This window comes from Protopterus annectens, chromosome 3.part1, assembly GCF_019279795.1.
Source record: "Protopterus annectens isolate FY-2018-M chromosome 3.part1, PAN1.0, whole genome shotgun sequence".
NCBI classification, from domain to species: Eukaryota; Metazoa; Chordata; order Ceratodontiformes; family Protopteridae; genus Protopterus; species Protopterus annectens.
The window spans coordinates 150,100,878-150,125,781 of record NC_056732.1 but is presented as its reverse complement, the minus strand read 5'-3'; the positions used below and the strand labels follow the sequence as shown (position 1 = coordinate 150,125,781).

General features: G+C 44.1%; 1 protein-coding gene across 2 annotated transcripts in view; it reads right to left on the bottom strand.

The window, feature by feature from the left end:
• The window catches only part of WAC (WW domain containing adaptor with coiled-coil), a 2,564,300-nt gene that overhangs the window by 50,772 nt on the left and 2,488,624 nt on the right, over positions 1 to 24,904 (bottom strand). For both annotated transcript variants that reach the window (XM_044066675.1, XM_044066674.1), the window contains one exon: positions 3,239 to 3,366. In XM_044066675.1, the coding sequence (XP_043922610.1) occupies positions 3,239 to 3,366 (128 nt within the window). The remainder of the gene's footprint in view (positions 1 to 3,238; positions 3,367 to 24,904) is intronic.

Here is a 24,904-nt window from a genome sequence, read left to right as displayed (position 1 = left end):
TCTGTTTAAGCAGTGTCATGATATATTGCTGATATTTGAGCACATGAAACTGGCAATTTAAGGCCCTTATAGTCAAGGTAGCAGATGTGTAAATCTGTTTTCCCCATCTATCCAGTGCCCTAGAATCCCTGTCAGAGGGGGTAGGGTTTTTTGCAGTGGAAGCCTTGACCCCTTTGGGACCCTAAGAAATAGTTTGTGTCTGCAGTAGGGTTTTTGAAAAGGAATTTATGTGAGTCAGGGACCTTGTAGTATCTGTCCAGCTTAACAGGAGCTGGAGGTAAGGAGTCAGGGGTCAGACTAGACTCCGAGAACACATCTACAATGTCTAACACAGGTGGAATAGCTAGAGGCCTGTGTTGAGGTAGTAAAAGGAAGTCTGAGCCTTTTCTTAGATTCTGAAAAATCTTGGCTCTCCCAGTGGAAGTGCTCCCTCATAGTATGCAAGGTTTCCCCAAAAGAGTAGTCCTCAAGAGGAGAAGCTGAAGGAATTGATTCTTCAGCATCAGAATCCTCATAGGGGGGAAGAGAATATTCCTGATCAGAAGAGGAATCAGAAGAAATGGAAACCTGATCTGAAGATTCATAGTCTGTCTCTTGCCTAGGCCTCTTATCAGGAGGGGGATGGGAACCCCTGATCAAGGTAAGTAAGTCTTCGGCCATTTTGAGCATCTGTTTTTTGGGCATGGAGGCCTGTCCATGTGGCTGGTGAACTTGTTTCTTTGCCTTTAAAGGTGTTTTAGTCTTTGCCTTTGAAGTCGGTTTAATATACAATTGTTTAGGTCTGAATACACCCTCAGAAGCCGATGCCTGCTCAGCAGCTCCGGATCCATCTGAGGAAATAATGTCCGAGGCTCCAATACCTTGAGTTTCCAGCAGCCTGGCCGACTCCATGTGGGAGTTGGTAGTGGCATGCGACTCTAAAGTAGCGGGCATCAGGGGCTGCGAAAGCGCCTCACTGAGAACCGGCAACTTGCTTTGGAGAAGCTTTGTCGGTTTTGGACCTCGGTTGCCTGTCTTTTCCTTTGCGTTTTTTGTGAACTCCAGTAGTCGGATGGGTATCCGACGACATTGTATAATTAAATCTTCGCCCAAAACAGCTTAATGCAAAATCGTACTGATGCTTAACAGCGCGTTGGTTAAATCTAGCACAAAACCGACAACTAGAAACGTCGTGGTCAGGGCCTAGGCAAGGAATACAGTAAGAATGAAAGTCCTTATGAGGTATTTTCTTCCCACAAGAAATCCAATTATTAACTTTTTCTGACATCGGTCTGGAGCAAGAAAAAAGTTTCCCCAACGGGGTACTTAGCTTTTAATGAAGACTTCGGATCTGAAACTCGAATACGAAAATCTCATGAGTCGGCTGACAGGCACTTGCGAACTGCTTCTGCTTCGGGCACCAGGCGGCAAGAAAGACTGAAGAAAATGGTGTCGGCTGCATCTTTTATACCCCTGATGTCAGGGAAGAGGCGACAGCAACCCTCGCAGGACCCAAGACTTTGGAATTCAGGCCGACTGAGGGCAACCTGCCAGCAGGATAACCCAAATGTAATGACTGCAACAGTGAAACACGAAGAACATCTGAAACAATATTCATGAACTTTAATCGTACTTTGACTTAGGAATTGGGGTCCATTCCTGTCATGGTATTAGAAACCAAAAAGTCTTGGGGAAATTAAAAAAGACTTATGCTATGTGTGGGATCAGACTATTTGGGCAAGCTAAATTAGAGCCCTAAATTTCAAACAGTCTCTGGTCATTTAGTCTCCTCCTTATTTTCGGTTCTACAACGGTCTGAAAAAACCAATCATTCAGATAAAGATTAAAAAAAAATGTATCCCTCTGATACTCAAGTTACTACTGGTGCCAGACACTTAGTAAATACTATGAGTGCAGCAGACAGCCACAAGGGCAAGGAGGTAAAACAGAGATAACCATCACCTACATTAAATCTCAACATTTTTGGTGTGCCTTGCATATAAGGACATAGATATATACAGCCTTAAGGGTCAACATCACCAGCAAAACCTTGGACGTGAAAGGTGGGTGGGGGGGGGGGTCTGAAAGCAACCACTCTGAACTTGGATACTTTCAAAAAGATTGAACCTTGACAGGTCTAAGACTGGTCTCAAAGGTCCACTTTTTCTGTGAACCAGAAAACGTACGCAACAGAAACAGCATTAAGCCAATCGGGCAGATGTCCACCAGCAGCTGACACACGTCAAGCATTTTACTGCATTACTGATCCATACAAAAGAACATTAATAAATCCTGCTGAAGTGTGGAGTGTCTTAAATTTACTACTACTGGCATATTTACCACTAAGCATCCTTGGGGATAAATCATGCCATAACAGATAAATCTGGAAGTGGTGAAAGTGTTAGATTTATCAGTTAAACAACCCCACCACTCCAAAGCTAGCTTCTACATTTTAAACAGACCAGTAAATAATAAACTGCTTCATTCAGACATACTAACCGGAAAATCCAACTTTTAAAAGATGAGAAGTTATTTCTTTACTCTGTTAAAAAAAAAAATACACTGAGAAGAAAACACCAAATCCCAAGACAGATGGTCAATTTAACAAATGTTGAGCAAAAAGTTTTGACTTAACTCATACAACTTAGTTAGAGCTGGGCAATTCACACAAACGCTCTGTACAGTAAACTGTTTAGTAATTGTACTGAAAATCAGTTTTAAGCTCATTTAAAAGAAGGCCTGAGAAAGAATCAAACGTCTCCCAACTCAGTCTACTGTACAACCGAGTATACTGTAAAGACACTGCTGACACACTGGTAACAGAGTGTGTTAGTTTAACCAGCCAATCAGATTGCAGCTTTAAATTCATCAGAAAGGCAGTGAAGCAGTGCAGCTTCAGTGGCCCCCAAATTGGGAAAAATATTGTAAAATATTACAAAATAAAAAAATGATAAAGCAACCTGGTAACGTTGGCCTATACCAGACAGTGACAACAGCCAATGAGAAAAGGGCCCCACTATCTCTACATGTCAGTGACACAAAAACTGTTGCAAACAGTTAACATGCATAAGATGCAACAGAGACAGAAGTCTGCAAAGTAGTACTGCCAACTTGACAATGGAAAATTCTTAATGTAGGTCTTACTAAGGAATGATGCATCTCTGAAGACCAGGGTATGAACAAATGAAAAAAAAAAAACATGAGACTATAAAATGCCAGATTAAAACTCAAACACATACACAAAAAATTAAGTTCCTACCTTTGTTCACGTAAAGTTGCTTGAATTTCACAAACCCGAACTAAAGATCGTAAATTTTTTAGTTCTGTACAAAGTTCTGACATATGAATACTCCCCATGTTGTGGGCCTCTTCACGTAATCTTGATGCCTAAAAACAGGTAGCAAAATTCAAGTATTATTCACACACCAGAGTTTGCATACCAATTGGATAACAAAAGGCCTTGTGCGTAAAATGGAAAACTCTTGCTCTAACGGTCTCTATGAAAGAAGCACATTATATGACTACAATGATGTTTCTAAGGAATTAAAAAAACACTGACATTAACAGTTCAAGTAAAGAAAAGTTACACAATGTGCTGAGTTCAAGTGAAATCAAACACAAACTTGGTTAAAGGAAAATAATGGGATTTTATTTTTAAATGACCAACTTCTCTGTCCTTTTTCTTCCAATTTACAGTCCGTGTAATGACTAAACAATAATATAGCATTTAAAATATTTTAAATTGACTGTTTCTCTTCACTAGAACAGTACCATACTACACTGTGGTGGTTTCACTTTCAAAAACCTTTTATTCCTCCCTGGAAAAGCTTGCTACAGTCTCCAATTCATTGATGTAATCAAGGCCAATGAGTACAGGTAGCTTTCTGATCAATTCCCACCCCAAACTGACATCACGACCGTCCTAAAAACCCACCCATGCTGTGATGTTACAGCTCCCTGGTCCTTTCCCTACCCATACAGACAGTAACGGCTCGAACACGGAAACAGTACATGAGTGAAGTCTCCTGATGAAATCTGTCAATCACAGCAGGTAAGAACTCAAATTACACTTAGCATTTTGACAGCTAGGGAAGTCAGGTGTGAAGGGGAACTGGAGAAGAGTTGAAGTAGTACAATTCAGGCTTCACAAAAGACTGCAATTTAGCCATTCTAAAAAGCAGCAGCAGTAAAAAGCACTTTGAAAGTCTGTTCTGTAGCATTTGCACTGTTTGTGTTTTAAGTGGTCAATGAACGGCATGAAATGTTACTCAAAACTGACTGAAAGACAGCAGTGTATGCATGTAAAGTCAATGCAGTTACAGGAGCTTTAGGAAGAGAGGCCTGTGTGATGTAGTTTTTTCAGACAAGCACTGTGTTGTGGGATACCTAGAGACAGACTAAACATTCAGGATCACTTCAAGATACTAGACCCCATGTGGTCAGACTCAGAAATAATGTATAAAAATATTTAAAATACTGTACATAGCCCCAGAGTGGTACTGAAATGTAGGAAACACCAAACCATGATGAAATAAATGTGTTTTTGGGTCTATGGATGCATTTTCCTTGAAGTGCACATTTACTTATCTAGTAAAATACTCCTCCCGAACAAAAATAATGCATTTCTTCATCCTGTCTTGATAGCAGTTGATTTAAAATCTTAGCATCTCTAAAAACTGTCCACAATATTTCAGTTCTGCTCTCATCAAAAAAAGGTGTTATCTAACAAAGTAACATACCCATCCCTACCTTCTTTTTCCCCCAGAAGGGCCAAGTATTTTAACTGTTCTTTTTCTCTGGAAGCAATAAGAACTCAAACTACATTACACTGTTGGAAATTTGTGAGAAGGGCTACTTAAGGAGCGAATCTGGGATTAGTTCCGAATTTCCTGTCTTTGGAGAAGACAAAAGGATTACTGCAAAACAGAACAAAGATTTATGCTAGACTTATAAACCACTTAAATGCTTACAGGACAGCCAGTTTAAAACCAATTATCTTGGGTTGAATGAGTTTTCTTAGTAAATAAAACACATTAAGAGGAGGAACAGGGGTCACTATAGGTTTTAATTCTCACCCATCCCAATAAACATTACCTTACTCACTCTGACAATGCTACTTATGGTTGTGTTCAAGGCCAGTGCTACCGGTGTGGTCAAAATTCAGTATACAAGATTGAGTGTGCTTCAAAAAAAGGCGTCTTCTGACAAAGCAACATGCCTCTCCCTACCTTTTTCCCCCCCAGAAGGGCCGAGTATTTTAAGTGTTCTTTTTCTTTGGAAGAAATAACAAATCTGCATTCTTTATTTTGCTTTTGTCTACTTCTAGAGAAAATAGGACCATTTACAGCTGTTCTGGAAGGTCTCCCTCTAGAGTCACAAGTACAACAGAGTAATGTAATAGATGTTAAAGTGCAGCTGTGTACACTTACCATAAATGTAGATGTTCGAGTGTATTCACTGTTGCAGTCATTACATTTGGGTAATCTGCTGGCAGGTTGCCCTCAGTCGGCCTGAATTCCGAAGTCTTGGGACCTGCATTGGTTGCTGTCTTCTCTTCCATGACGTCAGGTCGTCAGGGGTATAAAACATGCAGCTGACGCCATTTTCTTTTGTTTTTCTTGCCCCCGATGTCAGGTGCCCCCAAAAAGGTAGCAATGTATTTTATATATATATATATATATATATATATATATATATATATATTGATACATATATATACATATATATATATATTAACCTGGACTGCAACAGTGAATACACTCGAACATCTACATTTATGGTAAGTGTACACAACTGTACTATGTTCTTCGTGTTTCACTGTTGCAGTCATTACATTTGGGTAGAATCCCAAAGCTATGGTTGGGAGGCAGGAGTTAAACAGCATTAGGTGCGGCTGTAAGGCCCTGCAGCACTGCAGTGGCAAAACCTGCCCTGGACTTAGAGTAGAGAGGCAAATGGTAATGCTTTGTAAAGGTGTGAACAGAACTCCAAGTAGCAGCCTCTAGAATGTCCTTGGTTGGTACTCCTCTGAGAAAGGCTGCTGAAGCAGCTGCAGCTCTGGTGGAATGAGACCTAATGCCCTTGGGCACAGGTTTACCATGGTGTAAGTAGCAGAAACGGATGCAGTGGCTTATCCACTTTGAAATTGTCTGCTTTGAAATAGCCTTTCCTTCTGATCCTGCAGCATATGAGACTAGTAATTGATCAGTTTTTCTTAGAGCTTTAGTCCTGCTCAAGTAGAATCTTAGCTGTCTGTGTATGTCCAAGGAATGCAGAATTCTCTCTCCTTTGTTCTGCGGATTTGGATAAAAAGTTGGCAGATGAATTGTTTGGTTAAGAGCCACACTGGAAACCACCTTAGACATAAAAGTAGGATTTGTCCTCAGAGACACTCTGTCTGGATAAAATATGATAAAGGGCTCTACAGCCATGAGGGCCTGTAGTGCTGAAACTCTTCTAGCTGAAGTAATTGCTAGTAGCAGAGCTGTCTTCCCTGATAAGAACTTTATATCAGCGGTAGCAGCTGGTTCAGATGGAGACAGGGTGAGCTTTTCCAACACATAATTGAGGTCCCACGCAGGTAGTGGTGATCTTCTAGGAGGCCTTACATTTTTGTCTCCTCTAAGATACTGCTTTAGTAAAGGATGAGAAAAGATTGGTGGCTCTGTACTGTAATGAGCCGAAATGGCAGAGGCATGGATTTTGATTGATGAGAAAGATAGGCCTTTATCAAGCATCTCAGTTTTAAGTATTGTAATATCTGAGGAATATGTGGTTCTGCTGTATCAGTTCCTTGTGCTTGATTCCAAGCACAGAATCTCTTCCATTTGTCAGCATAAGATTTTCTAGTACTAGGCCTTCTGGCTTCCAAAATGACATCCATCACAGCTTTACTGAGAGGTGTCGTTTGTATGATTACATGATTAGCCATGCTGCCAGGTTCAGAGTCTGTAGCTGATTGTGCAGGATCTGATTGTTTTGCTGGGACAGTTGTTGTGGTCTTTGAGGCAAGGTCCAAACTGGGTATTGAGGCAAGTTCCTTAGGATTGGGTACCAATACTGGAGGAGCCAGTCCGGGGCAATTAATATCATCTTTGGCTTCTCTTGTCTGACTTTTAGGAGGACCTTGGGTAGAAGAGGCAGAGGAGAGGCAAATAGATCTATGTCTGGGCTCCCCGATTTCTCTATTATCATGCTGAAGACTTGTGGATTTAGTTTCCACTCGTGAGGATCCATAAGGTTTCTGCTTAAATCGTCTGCCAGAGTGTTTTGTTTTCCTGGCAGGAATTGAGCTTGAAGTTGTATTTGGTAGGTCAAAGCTGTGTCCCACAGTACCATGGTTAATCTGCAAAGGGAGTATGAGTGTGTGCCCCCTTGCTTGTTTATATACCACATGACTGTGGTGTTGTCCGTCTTTATCAGTAATTGTCCTGGATGAAGTAAGTCCTTGAAGGCTGTTAGGGCATTTTGAACAGCTAGCATCTCTTTCTGGTTGATATGTAGATGCATTTGTTTTGGTGCCCATATGCCCTGAATGCATCTTCCTGCCATGTGGGCCCACCAGGCATAATCTGATGCGTCTGTTGTTAAGGTTTGGCTGGCAGGGGGTAGAGTGAAGGGCCGTCCCATGTTTTGGTCACAGGCCTTTGCCCACCATAGAAACTCCTGTTGCAGACAGGAAATGAGAGGAATCATTGTTCACAGACTGTGTGAATGTTGACTCCATAAACTTTTTAAGTACCACTGAAGTTTCCTCATATGCAGTCTTTATATGGAATTAGCAGGATGCAGAATGCCATGAAGCCCAGAGCCTGCATAATTTGTCTTGCAGAAGACTGGGTTTTTGTTGCCATCAGTTTGAAGTAAGTAGTCTGTTGCCTTTGTTTGTCTGGCGTGAGATAAGCCATCTGGGCAGTTGTATTCAAGCTTGCACTCAGTAATGTTATCTTTTGAGAGGGTACCAGTTGCGATTTCTTTTCATTTACTGTGTACCCTAGGCATGTTAAAGCCTTTTCACAAACGCCAGGTGTCGAAGAAGAGTGTCCTTATTCTCTGCTTAAATGAGACAGTTGTCCAAGTAAGGATATATTTGTATACTTCTTTGTCTGCAAAATGCAATTACTGGTGCCAGGCACCTTGTAAAGACCCTGGGCGCAGTAGATAAGCCAAAGGGCAGTGCAGAGAATTGGTAATGCATTAAGCCAGCCTTAAATCTGAGGTATCTTCTGCACAACTGTCTTATTGGGACATGCAGGTATGCCTCTTTTAGGTCTAAAGTCACCAGACAAGCTTTCTTGCCCAGCATGGGCAGAAGCTGCTGCAAAGTCAGCATTATGAATTCTGGAATGTCCAGGTATGTGTTCAAAATCGATAAATACAGTATTGGCTGCCAGGCCTTGTCCTTTCTGGGTACCAGGAACAGTAGAGTAAAAAACCTTGCCCTTTTTCCTGTTCTGGTACCGTCTCTGAATGGCCCCCATATCCATGAGGGATGTAACCTGCTTCTGTGCCTCTGCCCATTGATTTTTTGGCAGATCTGGCCAACCATTTGCCATTGGCAGTGTGCGGAAATAGAATCTGTATCCCTGTGATACGATGTTTAGTACCCACTTGTCCTGGGTTATTAACTGCCAATTTTGAGCAGAGTGCGCTAATTTCCCCCCTATGGGTGCTGCCAAAAGATAAGTGCTTGGTGCAGGCAGGGGGAAGTCATTGGGATTGTTTTCTGTAGGTTTGCGCTTTATCTCCTCCAGATTTGGAGGTGGATGCGCCCCATTGCTTTGACCTGTATGAGTCTTACGCCTGGTATCTGGAAAGTACAGTTGTGTACCTACCATAAATGTAGATGTTTGAGTGTATTCACTGTTGCAGTCATTACAACTGGGTTATCCTGCTGGCAGGCTACCCGCAGTCAGCCTGAATTCCAAAGTCTAGGTCTGGCGGTTGCTGTCACCTCCTCCATGACGTCAGTGTGCCAGGGGTATAAAAGATGCAGCAGACGCCATTGTCTTCAGTTTTTCTTGCCCCAGATGTCAGGTGCCCCTAAATTGGTATGCTAAATTATGCCAATAAGCATTTATATACAAAAAACAACTTTTCCTTCATCTACAAACAAATACACCCCACAGGTTGTATAGAAAAGAGAAGTACAGATATGTCCCAGCAAAGGAAAAAGGGGTATGGTGGGAGTGCAACCCGGACTGCAACAGTGAATACACTCGAACATCTACATTTATGGTAGGTACACAACTGTACTATGTTCATCGTGTTTCACTGTTGCAGTCATTACAATTGGGTTGAATCCCAAAGCTAAGGTTGGGAGGCTGGTGCTAAATAGGATTAAGAGAGACTATGAGGCCCTGCAGAACTGCAGTGGCAAAGCCTGCTCTGGATTTAGAGTAGAGAGGTAAGTGACAGTGCTTTGTAAAAGTGTGCACTGAACTCCAAGTTGCAGCCTCTAAGATGTCTTTGGTTGGTACTCCTCTGAGGAAGGCTGCTGAAGTGGCTGCTGCTCTGGTTGAATGTGGCCTAATGCCCTTAGGCACTGATTTGCCATGCTGTGAATAGCAGAAACGAATGCAGTGGCCTATCCACTTTGAAATAGTCTGCTTTGAGATAGGCTTTCCTTGTGGTCCTGCAGCAGATGCCACTAAAAGTTGTTCAGTCTTTCTGAAAGCTTTGGTCCTGTCCAAGCAGAAGCGTAGCTGCCTGTGAATGTCCAAAGAATGCAGACGTCTCTCACCCTTATTCTGTGGGTTTGGATAAAAGGTAGGCAAATTAACTGTTTGGTTAAGGGCCACACTGGACACTACCTTAGGCATAAATGTAGGGTTTGTCCTCAGAGAAACCCTGTCAGGATGGAAAATGATAAAAGGCTCCACAGCCATGAGTGCCTGTAACTCTGAGAGACTCGTCTAGCGGAGGTTATTGCTAGGAGCAGAGCTGTTTTCCAGGATAAGAATTTTATATCAGCTGCAGAGGCTGGCTCAAACGGAGGCAGTGTGAGTTTTTCCAAGACATAGTTGAGGTCCCATGCAGATACTGGTGCTCTCCTTGGAGGCCTTATGTTTTTGGCCCCTCTGAGGTACTGCCTTACTAATGGATGAGAAAAAATAGGTGGTTCTGTATTATAATGAGCTGAAATGGCAGAGGCATGAACTTTAATTGATGAAAAGGAAAGGCCTTTATCCAGCATCTCAGTTAAGTATTGCAAAATCTGAGGAATATTTGGAACAATCGTGTCAATATCTTGTGCCTCGTTCCAAGCACAGAATCTCTTCCATTTTTCTGCATAAGATTTTCTGGTGCTAGGCCTCCTGGCCTCCAAAATAACATCCATCACTGCTTTAGAGAGAGGTGTGTCTTGAATGGCTACAATATCCACCATGCTGCCAGGTTTAAGGTCCTGGAGTTGGCTGTGCAGAATTTGGCTGTCTTGTTGGGTCAATAAATGAGGAATTTGAGGCAATGTCCAAGCTGGGCATTGAGACAAGCTCTTTAGAATTGGGTACCAGTGCTGGTGGGACCAATCTGGGGCAATCAGTATCATTTTTGGCTTCTCTTGTCTGACCTTGAGGAGTACCTTGGGGAAGACAGGCAGAGGAGGAAAGGCATATACTGTTAGGTTTTTCCAGCTGAAAGATAGAACATCCACTTTCCATGCTTGCTTGTGATACTTTGTTGTGCAGAATGTCTGTAGTTGGCAGTTAGTTGTGAGGGGAGGCAAATAGGTCTATGTCCGGGCATCCCCAGGTCCTTGTTATCATGCTGAAGACTTGTGGATCCAATTTCCACTCGTGGGGATCCATTAGGTTTCTGCTTAGTTCGTCCGCCAGAGTATTTATCCTTCCTGGCAGGAATTGTGCTTGCAGATGTACTTGGTAAGTCAATGCGGTGTAAAATCCTAGTCCCTGCTCTTGCTGTGGTACTTGCTGAATGGCCCTCATGTCCATGAGGGATGAAACTTGTTTTTGTGCCTCTGCCCATTGATTCCGTGGCAGGTCTGGCATACCGTTTGGCCTTGGAAGGGTGTGAAAGTGGAACCTGTAGCCTTGTGAAACGATATTTAAGACCCATTTGTCCTGAGTGATCATGCGCCAATTTTGTGAAAAAAGTGCTAGTTTTCCCCCCAAAGGAGCTGCCAGAAGATAAGTGCTTAGTGATGGCAGGGGAAAGTCACTGAGACTATTTCCTGTATGGCTGTGATTTTTCCTCTCCGCTTTTGGAGGTAGAAGCACCCCATTGTTTAAGCCTGTATGAGCCTTGGGGCTGTGATCTGCCTCTGGGGCGTCTGTATCTGCCTCTTTGTGGCCTGACACTGGAAAAGACCAATTCTTTGTAGGCCAGTTCCTGCTAAATCTGGGAGGCTGTACCTGTAAGAAATCCTTGACTGTTTGCATAGATTTAGCTTTGTCTTCCATTTTCTTCAACATCTCTTCTGCTTTAACACCAAACAAGGTATCGTGCTGTAATGGAGCATCTAATAGTTTTGCTTTAACATGATCGGGCAGATTCTGTTCTTTTAACCAAGCATGCCTCCTGATGACAGAACCCGTAACAGCGGCCCTGCAGGAGGCCTCTAGAGAATCAAAACCACATTGCAAAGCATGCTTTCCCACTTGTTCAGCTGCATGCAATAAATCCTGCATTTCTTTGTTTTCTGCACATTCTGAATTTGTCGACATTTTCTGTTTAAGCAGTGACATAAGATATTGCTGATATTTAAGCATATGAAACTGACAATTTAAAGCTCTTACAGCCAAGGTAGCAGAAGTATAAATCTTTTTCCCCCATCTGCCCAGGGCCCTTGAATCCCTATCAGAGGGGATAGGGTTTTTTTTGCAGTGGAAGCCTTGACCCCTTTGGGACCCAAAGAGATAGTTTCTGGGTCAGCAGCAGGGTTTTTATAAAGAAATTTATGTGAATCAGGAACCCTATAGTATCTGTCTGGCTTAACAGGAGCTGGTGGTAAAGAGTCAGGAGACAGACCGGACTCTGAAAATACATCATCTACAATGTCTAAAACAGGAGGAATAGCAAAGGGCCTGTGCTGAGGTAATAAAAGGAAGTCTCTGAGCCTTTTCTTGGATTATGAGTAATCTTGGCTCTCCCAGTGGAAATGCTCCCTCATAGTATGCAGGGTCTCCCCAAAAGAATAATCCTCAGGAGGAGAGGCTGAAGGGATAGATTCTTCAGCAACATAGGTTCATAGGTTCGTACTAGGCTATCTGCCCTAGGGCATTTATAAGCCTAGCCAGAGTGTATGTGGCTTACACCACCCCTTAGGATGAGAATACTACGCCCTTTTAGGGTTTAGTTTACTATGCCTCTGTCTAGTAGTGACACAGAGATGACCCCCGGGGTAAAAGTACAGTTTTGTACCTACCATAAATGTAGATGTCCGATAGGAATGCATCTGCAGTCCTTACAAATGGGTTGTCCTGTCGTCAGGCAGCCCTTCGGTTGGTCGTCCGGATTCCAAAGTCTGGGTCTGGCCTCGGCTGGTGTCGCACTTCACCCGACGTCATAGCTGCAGTTATTCGGGTATAAAGGCATCAGCCGATGCCATTTTCCTCAGTGTTTCTTGCCCCAGATGCCAGGTGCCCTCTAGGAAGGCTATATTTGGATAAATGCAAAAGATTCCAAATAGTAGAAAGCAAACAAAAAATAGGCATGTATGTACATATATACAAACAAATACACCATAATAGATTCCCCCAGCTAGCTACAAGAAGGGCAAATACCCTAGGTGTACCACAGAGGGGAAGGAGGGTGGGTAATCCTGACTGCAGATGCATTCCTATCGGACATCTACATTTATGGTAGGTACAAAACTGTACTATGTCCTTCAAGGATGCATCTGCAGTCCTTACAAATGGGTAGAATACCATAGCCAAACTGGGGGAGGAGGAGAAATAAAATTATGGTGTAGTTAAGATCCCTTGCAAAACAGCAGTGGCAAAACCTGCTCGGGATCTGGAGTATAAAGGTAAATTATAATGCTTGGCAAATGTATGCACGGAGCTCCAAGTAGCAGCCTCTAAAATGTCTTTGGTAGCCACTCCTCGAGAAAAGCTGTGGTAGTGGCTGTAGCCCTTGTAGAGTGAGGCCTGATGTTTTCTGGAGTTTTCTTTCCATGGTAGGAGTAACAAAATCTAATGCAATTTCCTATCCACTTAGAGATTGTCTGTTTTGAAATTGCTTTTCCTTCCATTCCTGTTGCATATGCTACCAGTAGCTGGTCAGTTTTCCTATTGCCCTTGGTCCTGTCCAGGTAGTAGCGTAATTGTCTATGCACATCCAAGGTATGCAACAGCCTTTCTCCCCTGTTCTGAGGGTTGGGGAAGAATGTAGGTAGGTGGATAGCCTGATTCAAAGATACTCTAGAGACCACCTTAGGCATAAAAGTAGGATTAGTTCTCATGGATACTCTATCTTGGTGGAAGATCAGGAAGGGCTGTACTGCCATTAGTGCCTGTAGCTCAGATACCCTTCTTGCTGAAGTGATTGCCAACAGGAAAGCAGTTTTCCATGATAAGTATTGTAATTCTGCTGTTGCTGCTGGTTCGAAAGGAGGAAGTGTCAATTTTTCTAGCACAAAGTTCAAGTCCCATGCTGGCAATGGTGGCTTCCTAGGCGTTTTACATTTTAATTCCTCTCAGAAACTGCCTGAGCAGAGGATGTGAGAAGACTGGAGGATCCAAGTCGTATTCTGCTGAAATAGCTGATGCATGAATCTTGATGGAAGAATAGGACAGGCCTTTGTGGAAGAGCTCTGCCAAGTATTCCAGGATGTTGGCTATGTTTACCAGTGACACATTTTCTCCTTTTGCAGTACTCCAAATGAAATATCTTTTCCATTTTGCTGAATAATTTTTTCTTGTTGAGGGTCTGCGAGCCTCCAAGATAATGTCTTTTACCCTTTGGGATAAATTTGGGTTATTTGTTCTTATGCAATGTTCCAGGCAGTTAGCTGCAGTGTTTTTAGGTTTGGATGCAGGGTGTTGTAGTTGTTCTGTGTTAACAGCAAGGGAACAAGGGGTAGGTGCCATATTTGTTCCCGAGACATGCTCCTCAGTAATGGGTACCAATGTTGTCTTGGCCAGTCTGGAGCTATCAGGATGATCCTTGGACGGTCCTCCTTGATCTTCAATAGCACCTTGTGCATCAAAGGAAGTGGTGGGAATGCATATGCTGTCAGGTTTTTCCAACTGAAAGATAGGGAGTCCACCTTCCAAGCAAGTGGGTGGTACGTCCTTGTGCAGAATTTCTTTAGTTGGTGATTGCGTGGGGATGCAAATAAGTCTATTTGAGGTAGTCCCCATTTTCTTGTAATGGTTTTGAAGATGTCCAGATGCAGCATCCATTCGTGGGCATCCGTGGTAGTCCTGCTTAGTATGTCTGCTGGAATGTTTTCTTTTCCTGGTACAAAAATTGCTTGTAACTGAAAGTTGTAACTCAGGGCCACATTCCAGAGATCCATTGCCATCCGGCATAGAGGGTACGAATGTGTGCCTCCCTGTTTGTTGATGTACCACATAACTGTGGTGTTGTCTGTCCTTATCAACAGTTGACCTTGTCGAAGAAATGGTCTGAATATCTGAATTGCCAGTTTTAATGCCAGCATTTCCTTTTGATTTATGTGTAGGTGCAGCTGGTCTTGAGTCCATAATCCTTGTATGCACTTGTCCAGCATGTGGGCCCCCCAACCGAGGTCTGAGGCGTCCGTGGTAATGGTTTGGCTTGGTTGAGTGTTGTGGAAGGGCAATCCTTTGTTTGATTGACAGGCCTGAGCCCACCATTGGAATTCTTGCTTCAGGCATGGAATTATTGGAATTTGGGTTTCTAGGCTGTGCTTGTGCTGAGACCATAAATTCCTTAGGTACCACTGTAACTTTCTCATATGCAGTCTGGCATGTGGAACCAATATTATGCAGGATGCCATGAAACTCAAGGCTTGCAGGACTTTTCTTGCTGTTAGATGGTTCTGCTTTGTTAATGCCAAGAAGTATAGAGGGAGTTGCTCCTGTTTTTCTACTGTTAGGAATGCCATTTGCTTCGATGTGTCCAGCTCTGCACCCAAGAAGGTTATCCTTTGGGATGGTATCAGCCTTGACTTGTTTATATTGACTGTGTATCCCAGGGCTTGTAGTAGGTAAATGACCCTTTTCAAGTCTTCTGCTAACTTGATTTTGTTGTCTGCTTGTATCAGGCAGTCGTCCAGGTAAGGGTAGATTTGGATTCCCTGGAGCCTGCAATGAGTAATTACTGATGCTAGGCATTTCGTGAACATTCTGGGCGCAGTAGATAAGCCAAAGGGCAATGCTGAGAAATGATAATGCTCTGATCCCGCAAGAAATCTGAGGTATCTTCTGCAATTTGGTCGCATGGGGACGTGCAGGTATGCCTCCTTGAGATCTAGAGTTACCAGCCAAGACTCCTTGCCCAGCATGGGAAGAAGCTGCTGTAGGGTCAGCATTTTGAATTTTGGAACAATGAGGAATGTGTTTAAAGCGGACAGGTCGAGAATAGGTCTCCATTTGCTTTCTTTTCTTGGTACCAGGAAGAGTCTGGAGTAAAATCCCTGTCCTTGCTCCATAGATGGTACCTTTTCCACAGCTCTCATTTTTAATAATTGAGATATTTGTTTTAGAGCTTCTGCCTTTTGATTTGGAGGTAGGTTTGGCATTCCTCTCTTCCCTGGTAGAGTATGGAAGTGAAACCTGTAACCTTGGTCTATTGTCTGCAAAATCCACTTGTCTCTTGTGATGTAATGCCAGTTTACTGAAAATAAAGCTAGCTTCCCGCCCAAGGGTGCTTTTAGTTGTTCCCTGGTAGGCGGTGCTAGAACCAAGTCACTGTGATTGTCCTGTAGTAGTGGTGGTGGCTGTGTCCGTGGCTGCACCTTGCTGGTTGTTACCCTGCCACTGGCGTCCCCTGTAGGCACCTCTGGATTGACTTTGGCCTCTTGAACGCCTATTCCTGCCTCTCTGAGCTCTGGAGGAGTCTGGAAAGGACCAATTCTTGGAGGGCCAATTCCTGCTAAACCTTGGAGGTTGGACCTGTAAGAAATCTTTCACTGTTTGGACAGATTTTGCCTTCTCTTCCATCTTCTTCAGCACCTGTTGTGCAGGAGAGCCAAACAAATTGATCTTGTCCATGGGAGCATCTAGTAATTTGGATTTCACATGGTCTGGTAAGGCCTGCTCTTTTAACCATGCATGCCTTCTGATAACTGTGCCAGTCATGGCTTGTCTGAAGGAAGCTTCCAGTGCATCATAGCCGCATTTTAAGGAATGGTTACTGACCTGCTGAATGTTATGTACCATTTCCTGAACAGATTTTTTGTCTAATGGTTCATCTGAGGACAACTTTTTGGTTAACTGGTCTAGCATAAATTCTGGATACTGGATCATGTGGAATTGACAGTTCAATGCTCTAGCTGAAAGAGTTGCAGAAGTGTAAACTTTTTTACCCCATCTCTCTAAGGACCTGGATTCCCTTTCAGAGGGGAGGGGGTTTTTGGCAGAGGTAGCTGCTACAGCCTTAGGACCCTGGGAGATAGTCTCGGGATCTGCAAAAGGAGCCTTATACAAATGGTGATGGGTATCCGGAACCCTGTAGTACCTATCGAGCTTAGCAGGGGCCGGTGGAAGTGAATCAGAAGCAGTACAAGCATCATTAAATGCATCATCTACAACAGAGAGAACTGGAGGAATGGCTAAAGGCCTATGTTGTGGTAAATGCAGAAAGGTTCTAAGCCTCTTCCTAGAGTCCGAGAAATCCTGGCCCTGCCACTGAAATTGTTCCCTCATAGCATGCAAGGTTTCCCCAAAGGAAAATTCCTCAGGCGGAGAGGCAGAAGGGATGGACTCCTCAGCATCAGAGTCTTCATAAGGGGAGAAAGAAGCCTCTGGGGGGTTAGTATTATCTGAATCATCAGAGGAATCATCTGTAGAAACTGGTTCAGGGGGCTCTGCTCTAGGCCTCTTCTCTGGAGGTGGGTGAGAGGCCCTGTCTGTGTGAGATTGGGATCCCCGGATTAAAGAAATGGGATCCTCTGCTAGACTAAGCATTTGTGAACTAGAGCTAGGCCTGTGAGAGGGGGTCTTAGCAGGCACAGATTTAGTAGTTTTAGCTGCTTTAGCCCTGGCAAAAGCCTTAATGGACATGGCTGCAGGAGGCCTAGCAGCTCCACGTGCAGGGGTGGAGATATCCAAGGGGATAGTGTCAGATAATTCCTGAGAAACTGCCAGAGCAGAAGGTAAATCAGAAGCCGATACCACGAGGTTGGAAAAGGCCTCGGTAGGAGGTAAGTTTTTGGCTGAAGGAAGAACCGCTTGCTCGGTTTCAGCCGAAACCGAGACACTCGCGGTTGGCCTAACCGCGGTTTCGGCCGAAACCGCAGACCGTGAGTGTCGGTCCTTTTCCTTGCGCTTTTTTGATATTTGCGTAGTCGGAGGATCCGACGGCATAATGTAAGCAAAATCGGAGCCGAAAAACTCCTCAGCAAATTCCGACCGACGTCTAAGCGTCCGTCGGTTAAAAGAAGCACAGGCTAGACAAGCTGCTACGTCGTGGTCCGGGCCTAAACAAGGTAAGCAGTAAGAGTGGAAATCTTTATGAGGTATTTCTTTCCCACAAGTTAAACAGTTATTCACTTTTTCTGACATCGGCTGAGGCAAGAAAGAGTCCCCAACGGGGTACTTAGCTTTTTAGAAGTCTTCGGTAGTAGTAATCTCTGGTTCTGACCGACCGGCACTTGCGAACAGCTTCTGCTTCGGGCGCCACGCGGCAAGAAAGACTGAGGAAAATGGCGTCGGCTGATGCCTTTATACCCGAATAACTGCAGCTATGACGTCGGGTGAAGTGCGACACCAGCTGAGGCCAGACCCAGACTTTGGAATCCGGCCGACCGAAGGGCTGCCTGACGACAGGACAACCCATTTGTAAGGACTGCAGATGCATCCTTGAAGGACATCCTACGATCTCCCATCCACTCGTCGAGATTTCTCTTGAAAAGAGTCCGTGAGGGGGCTCTGCCTAACATGGACTGGGATTCTGTTCCAGAGTGTAGGGAGCCTCTGGGTTATGAATCTGTATCTCCAGCACGTTCTATTTATTTCTGTGTTGAGGTTTAAGTCACTTGTTCTCGTGGCTCTGATGGATTTGGATTTTCTGAGGTGGAGCATGTCCATTAATTCAGGATTGGACATGGCCTTGTACGTCAGGCACAGATCACCTCTGAGTAGGTGGTATGCGACTGAATAGAGCTGGAGTTTTTTCAGTCGGGCAGCATATGACATATGTTTAAGACCCTTTATCCTCATAGGGAGGAAGAGAATATTCCTGTTCAGAAGAGGAATCAGAGGAAATGGAAACCTGATCTGAAGATTCATATTCTATCTCTTGCCTAGGCCTCTTATCAGGAGGGGGATGGGAACCCCTGATCAAAGTAATTAGGTCTTCGGCCACTTTAAGCATCTGTTTTTAGGCATGGAGGCCTGTCCAGGAGAATGCTGTACTTGTTTCTTTGTCTTTAGAGCTGCCTTAGTCTTCGCCTTTGAAGCTGAAGTTGGTTTCACATATAACTGTGTAGGCCTGAAAACACCCTCAGAAGCCGAAGCCTGCTCAGCGGCTCCGGACCCATCTGAGGGAATAGTTTCCAAGTGTCCAATACCTTGAGTTTCCAGCGGATTAGTCGGCTCCACGTGGGAGTCGGAAGCGGATAGTGGCTCTGAGGTAGCGGGCATCAGGGGCTGCGAAAGCGCCTCACTGAGAACCGGCGACAGGCCTAGCGGAAGCCTCGTAGTCGGTTATGGACCTCGGATGCCTGTCCTTTTCTTTTTCTTTGCGCTTTTTATAAACTCCGGTAGTCGGCTGTTCCGATGGCATTATATAATTAAATCTTCTGCCAAAGTAATGAAATGCAAAATCGTACCAACGCTTAATAGTGCGTTGGTTAAATCTAGCACAAAACCGACAACTAGCAATGTCGTGGTCAGGGCCTAGGCAAGGATTGCAGTAAGAATGGAAATCCTTATAAGGTATTTGCTTCCCACAAGAAGTACAATTATTAACTTTTTCTGACATCGGTCTAGAGCAAGAAAAAAGTTTCTCCAACAGGGTACTTAGCTTTAATGAAGACTTCGGATCTGAAATTCGAATTTGAAAATCTCAGGAGGCGGCCGACTGGCACTTGCGAACTGCTTTTGCTTCAGGCACCGCGCGGCAAGAAAGACTGAAGAAAATGGCATCAGCTGCATCTTTTATACCCCTGGCGCACTGATGTCAGGGAGGAGGCGACAGCAACTGATGCCGGACCTAGACTTTGGAACTCAGGCCGACTGCAGGTAGCCTGCCAGCATTATAACCCAATTGTAATGACTGCAACAGAGAAACACGATGAACATCCCTTAGGGCATCTAGATTTGCCCCTTTGAGCTCTGTCTGACACAGGAAAGGACCAATTTTTGTAGGCCAGTGTCTACTGAATCTTGGTGGCTGCACTTGTATATAGTCTTTAACAGTTTGCATAGACTTAGCTTTGTCTTCCATTTTCTTTAAAACTTCTTCTGCCTTAATACGAAACAGAGAATCATGCTGTAAAGGTGCATCTAGCAATTTAGCTTTAACATGATCAGGCAAATTTTGTTCCTTTAACCAGGCATGCCTCCTAATCACAGATCCAGTAACTGCGGCTCTGCAGGAGGCCTCTAAAGAATCAAAACCACATCGCAAAGTATGCTTTCCAACTTGTTCTGCTGCATGCAACAATTCCTGCAATTCTTTATTTTCTGCACAGTCTGAAATCATCATTTTCTCTCTCAGCAATCCCATAATATGTTGTTGGTACTTAAGCATATGAAATTGACAGTTTAAGGCCCTGATTGCCAAGATGTATAAACCTTTTTTCCCCATCTGTCCAGTGCCCTTGAATCTCTACCAGAGGGGGTAGGATTTTTTGCTGTTGAGGCCTTAACTCCCTTTGGACCCTGTGAAATAGTTTCAAGATCAGCAGCAGGGTTTCTAAATAAAAATTTATTTGAATCAGGGACCCTGTAATATCTGTCAAGTTTACCGGGAGCCGGAGGTAAGGAGTCAGGGGTCAAGCTTGACTCTGAAAACACATCATCCACAATGTCTAAAACAGGGGGAATGGCTGAAGGCTTGTGTTGAGGGAGAAGGAAATCCCTGAGCCTCTTTCTTGATTCTGAGAAGTCTTGACTCTCCCAGTGAAAATGCTCCCTCAAAGTATGCAAGGTTTCTCCAAATGAATAATCCTCAGGAGGAGATGCAGATGGAACAGACTCCTCAGCATTAGAATCCTCATAGGGAGGTAAAGATAATTCCTGATCAGAAGAGGAATCAGAAGAAACAGAAACCTGATCTGAAGATTCATAATCAGTGTCTTGCCTAGGCCTCTTATCTGGAGGGGGATGGGTACCCCTGATCAAGGTAATAAGGTCTTCAGCCATTTTGATCATCTGTTTTTTAGGCATAGAGGCCTGTGCACGTGGCTCAGGCATCGTTTTTTTAGTTTTAGAAGTTGCTTTTGTCTTTGATTTTGCAGCTGTCGCCAGTTAGATATACAAATGTTGAGGTCTGAATACACCCTCAGAAGCTGGTGCCTGCTCAGCGGCTCCGGACCCATCCGTGGGAGATACATCCATCAGTCCAATACCTTGCGTATCTTGAGGCATGCTGGACTCCACATGGGTGTTGGTAGAGGCCTGCAACTCGAAGGTAGCGGTATCAGGTGCTGAGAAAGCACCTCACTGAGTACCGGCGAACTGGCGACTGGCTTAGGAGAAGCTTTGTCAGTTTTGGATCTCAACTGCCTTTCTCTGTCCTTTTCTTTGCGTTTTTTATGTACTCCGGTAGTCTGATTGCTTTCCGACAACATTTCTGGGTAGTTAAATCTGTTTCCAAAATACTTTGATGCAAAAATATACCGACGCTTAATAGTGCGTTGGTTAAATCTAGCACAAAACCGACAGCCAGGCACGTTGTGATCAGGGCCTAGGCAAGGAATGCAGTATAAATGGAAATCCTTATGAGGTATTTTGCTTCCCACAAGTAATACAATTATTAACTTTTTCTGACATCGGTAAAAAGCAAGAAAAAAGTTTCCCCAATGGGGTACTTAGCTTTACGGTTCTGCAACTCAAACTCGAATATTTCAGTAGTCGGCCGACCGGCACTTGCGAAATGCTTCTGCTTCGGGCACTGCACGGCAAGAAAGACTAAAGAAAATAGCGTTGGCTGCATATTTTATACCCCTGATGACCTGACATCATGGAAGAGAAGACAGCAACAGACGCAGGACTCAAGACTTTGGAATTCAGGCTGACTGAGGGCAACCTGCCAGCAGATTACCCAAATGTAATGACTGCAACAGTGAAACACGAAGAACATCCTACTAGGTGATATACAACTGGCTTACTCTTTCCTCTGCAACCTGCTGTCCCCCCCCGAACTGCCAATTCTTGGAAGAAGGGGCAGGTGGGTGCATTCATGCATGCAGTGATGTGCAATACAAGTCATTAATGACAGCATCTACAAAGTACAGTTGTGTACCTACCATAAATGTAGATGTTCGAGTGTATTCACTGTTGCAGTCATTACACTTGGGTTATCCTGCTGGCACGCTACCCGCAGTTGGCCTGAATTCAAACGTCCTGGTCTGGCGTCGGTTGCTACCGCCTCTTCCCTGACGTCAGTGCGCCAGGGGTATAAAAGATGCAGCCGATGCCATTTTGTTCAGTTTTTCTTGCCCCAGAAAGGGCAGGCTAAAAAAATTCTGATCATAAAAAAGCATGCACATAAACTTCATCTACAAGCAAATACACCACATTGGTTGTATAGAATAGAGAAGCACAGATAACTCCCAGCAATGAAAGGGGGATGGTGGGAGGGTAACCTGGACTGCAACAGCGAATACACTCTATCATCTATATATCAGGCATATACTGAGAGGGCTTTCCAGCTGAATGAAAGGGCATCCACTTTCCAAGTGTGTTCGTGATAAGTCCGAGTGCAGAATCTTTGTGGCTGGCAGTTGTGAGGGGAGGCAAATAGGGCTATGTCTGGGCATCCCCATTTCCCTGTTATCATTCTGAGTATTTGTGGATCTAGTTTCCACTCGTGAGGATCCATGAGGTTTCTACTTAGTTCGTCTGTCAAGGTATTTGTCCTTCCTGGCAGGAATTGTGCTTGCAGGTGTACTTGATAAGTCAATGCTGTGTTCCACAAAGTCATGGCTTGTCTGCAGAGGGGGTAGGAATGTGTGCCTCCTTGCTTGTTTATGTACCACATGACTGTAGCCAGTCTTTATCAGCAGTTGTCCTGGATGAAGTAGGTCCTTGAAGGCTGTCAGTGCATTCTGTACAGCTAGCATCTCTTTTTGATTGATATGAAGATGCATTTGGCTTGTGGGCCATGTGCCCTGAATACATTTTCCTGCCATGTGTGCCCCCCAGGCATAATCTGATGCATCTGTTGTTAATGCCTGCCTGGTTGTGGGTAAGGTGAATGGCTGTCCCGTGTTGCGGTGACAGGCCTTTGCCCACCATCGAAACTCCTATTGCAGGCAGGGAATGAGGGTAATTATTGTTTCCAGGCTGTGGCAATGTTGAGTCCAAACACTTTTTAGATACCATTGAAGTTTCCTCATATGCAGTCTTGCATATGGAATTAGTAGAATGCAGGATGCCATGTAGCCCAGAGCCTGCAGAATTTTTCTTGCAGATAACTGGGTCTTTGCTGCCATGTTTTCGAAGTAAGAAGTCAGTTGTCTTTGTTTGTCTGGCGTGAGATAAGCCATCTGGGCAGTTGTATTTACGCTTGCACCCAGGAATATTATCTCTTGAGAGGGTACTAGTTTTGATTTCTTTTCGTTTACTGTGTACCCTAGGCAAATTAGCAATCTTTTTACAAACGCCAGATGCTTTAGTAGAATGTCTTTGGTCTCTGCTTGAATAAGGCAGTCGTCCAAGTAGGGAAATATTTGAATTCCTTTTCGTCTGCAAAATGCAATTACTGGTGCCAGGCATTTTGTGAAGACTCTGGGCGCAGTAGATAAGCCAAAGGGCAGTGCAGAGAATTGGTAGTGCATTGAGCCAGCTATGAATCTGAGGTATCTTCTGCATGATTGTCTGACTGGGACATGCAGGTATGCCTCTGAGGTCCAAAGTTACAAGCCAAGCCTTCTTGCCCAGCATGGGCAGAAGCTGCTGCAGAGTCAACATTCTGAATTTTGGAACGTCCAGAAAAGTGTTTAAAATAGACAGGTGGAGAATTGGTTTCCAGGCTTTGTTCTTTCTTGGTACTAAGAAAAGTCTTGAGTAAAATCCTTGTCCCTGCTCTTGTTGTGGCACTGGCTGAATAGCCCTCATGCTCATGAGAGAAGAAACTTGGTCTGGCATACCTTTTACATTTGGAAGGGTGTGAAAGTAGAAACTGTAGCCCTGACAGACTATATTTAAGACCCATTTGTCCTGGGTGATCCTGTGCCAATTTTGTGAAAAAAGTGATAACTTTCCCCCTAAGGGAGCTGCCAAAAGATAAGTGCTTGGCATTTACAGGGGGGAAGTCATTGGGACTGTTTCCTATAAGGCTGTGACTTGTCTTCTCCGCTTTTGGAGGTAGAAGCACCCCATTGTCTGGGCCTGTATGAGTCCTGGGGATGTTGCCTGCCTCTAGGGTGTCTGAATTTGCTTCTCTGTGGTCTGTCTGTCACTGGAAAGGACCAATTCTTAGAAGGCCAGTTCCTGCTAAATCTGGGTGGCTGTACCAGTAAGAAATCCTTTACTGTCTGCATAGATTTAGCTTTATCCTCCATTTTCTTCAACACCTCTTCTGCCTTAACACCAAACAAAGTATCATGCTGTAATGGAACATCCAATAATTTTGCTTTAACATGATCAGGCAGATTCTGTTCCTTTAACCAAGCACGCCTTCTAATAACAGAACCTGTAACTGCGGCCCTGCACGAGGCCTCCAGTGAATCATAACCACATTGCAAAGTATGTTTTCCCACTTGTTCAGCTGCATGCAATAAATCCTGCAATTCTTTGTTCTCAGAACATTCAGAATTTGTCAACATTTTTTGTTTTAACAAAGACATTAAGTATTGCTGATATTTGAGCATATGAAACTGACATTTTAAAGCCCTTACAGCCAAGCTAGCAGAAGTGCAAACTTTTTTCCCTCATCTGTCCAGAGCCCTAGAATCTCTATCTGAGGGGACAGGGGTTTTTAGCAGAAGCAGCCTTGACCCCTTTGAGACCCTGAGAGATAATTTCTGGGTCAGCAGCAGGGTTTTTATATAGAAATTTATGGGAATCTGGAACCCTGTAGTATCTGTCCGGCTTATCAGGTGCAGGTGGTAAAGAGTCTGGAGGCAGGCCGGACTCTGAAAATACATCATCTACTATGTCTAGAACAGGAGGAATCGCAAGAGGTCTGTGCTGAGGCAGTAACAGAAAGTCTCTAAGCCTTTTCTTAGAATGTGAATAATCCTGGCTCTCCCAGTGGAAATGCTCCCTCATGGTATGCAGGGTTTCCCCAAATGAGTAATCCTCAGGAGGAGAAGCTGAAGGAATAGAATCTTCAGCATCAGAATCCTCATAGGGAGGAATAGAATATCCCTGTTCTGAAGAGGAATCAGAGGAAATGGAAATCTGATCAGAAAAATCATATTCAGTATCTTGCCTAGGCCTCTTTTCAGGAGGGGGATGATCAAAGTAATTAGGTCTTCGGCCATTTTGAGCATCTGTTTCTTAGGCATAGAAGTCTGTCCTGGAGAATGCTGTACTTGTTTCCTTGTCTTTAAAACTGCTTTAGACTTTGTCTTGGATGCTGAAGTAGGCTTTATATAAAGTTGTGTAGGTCTGAAAACACCCTCGGAAGCCGATGCCTGCTC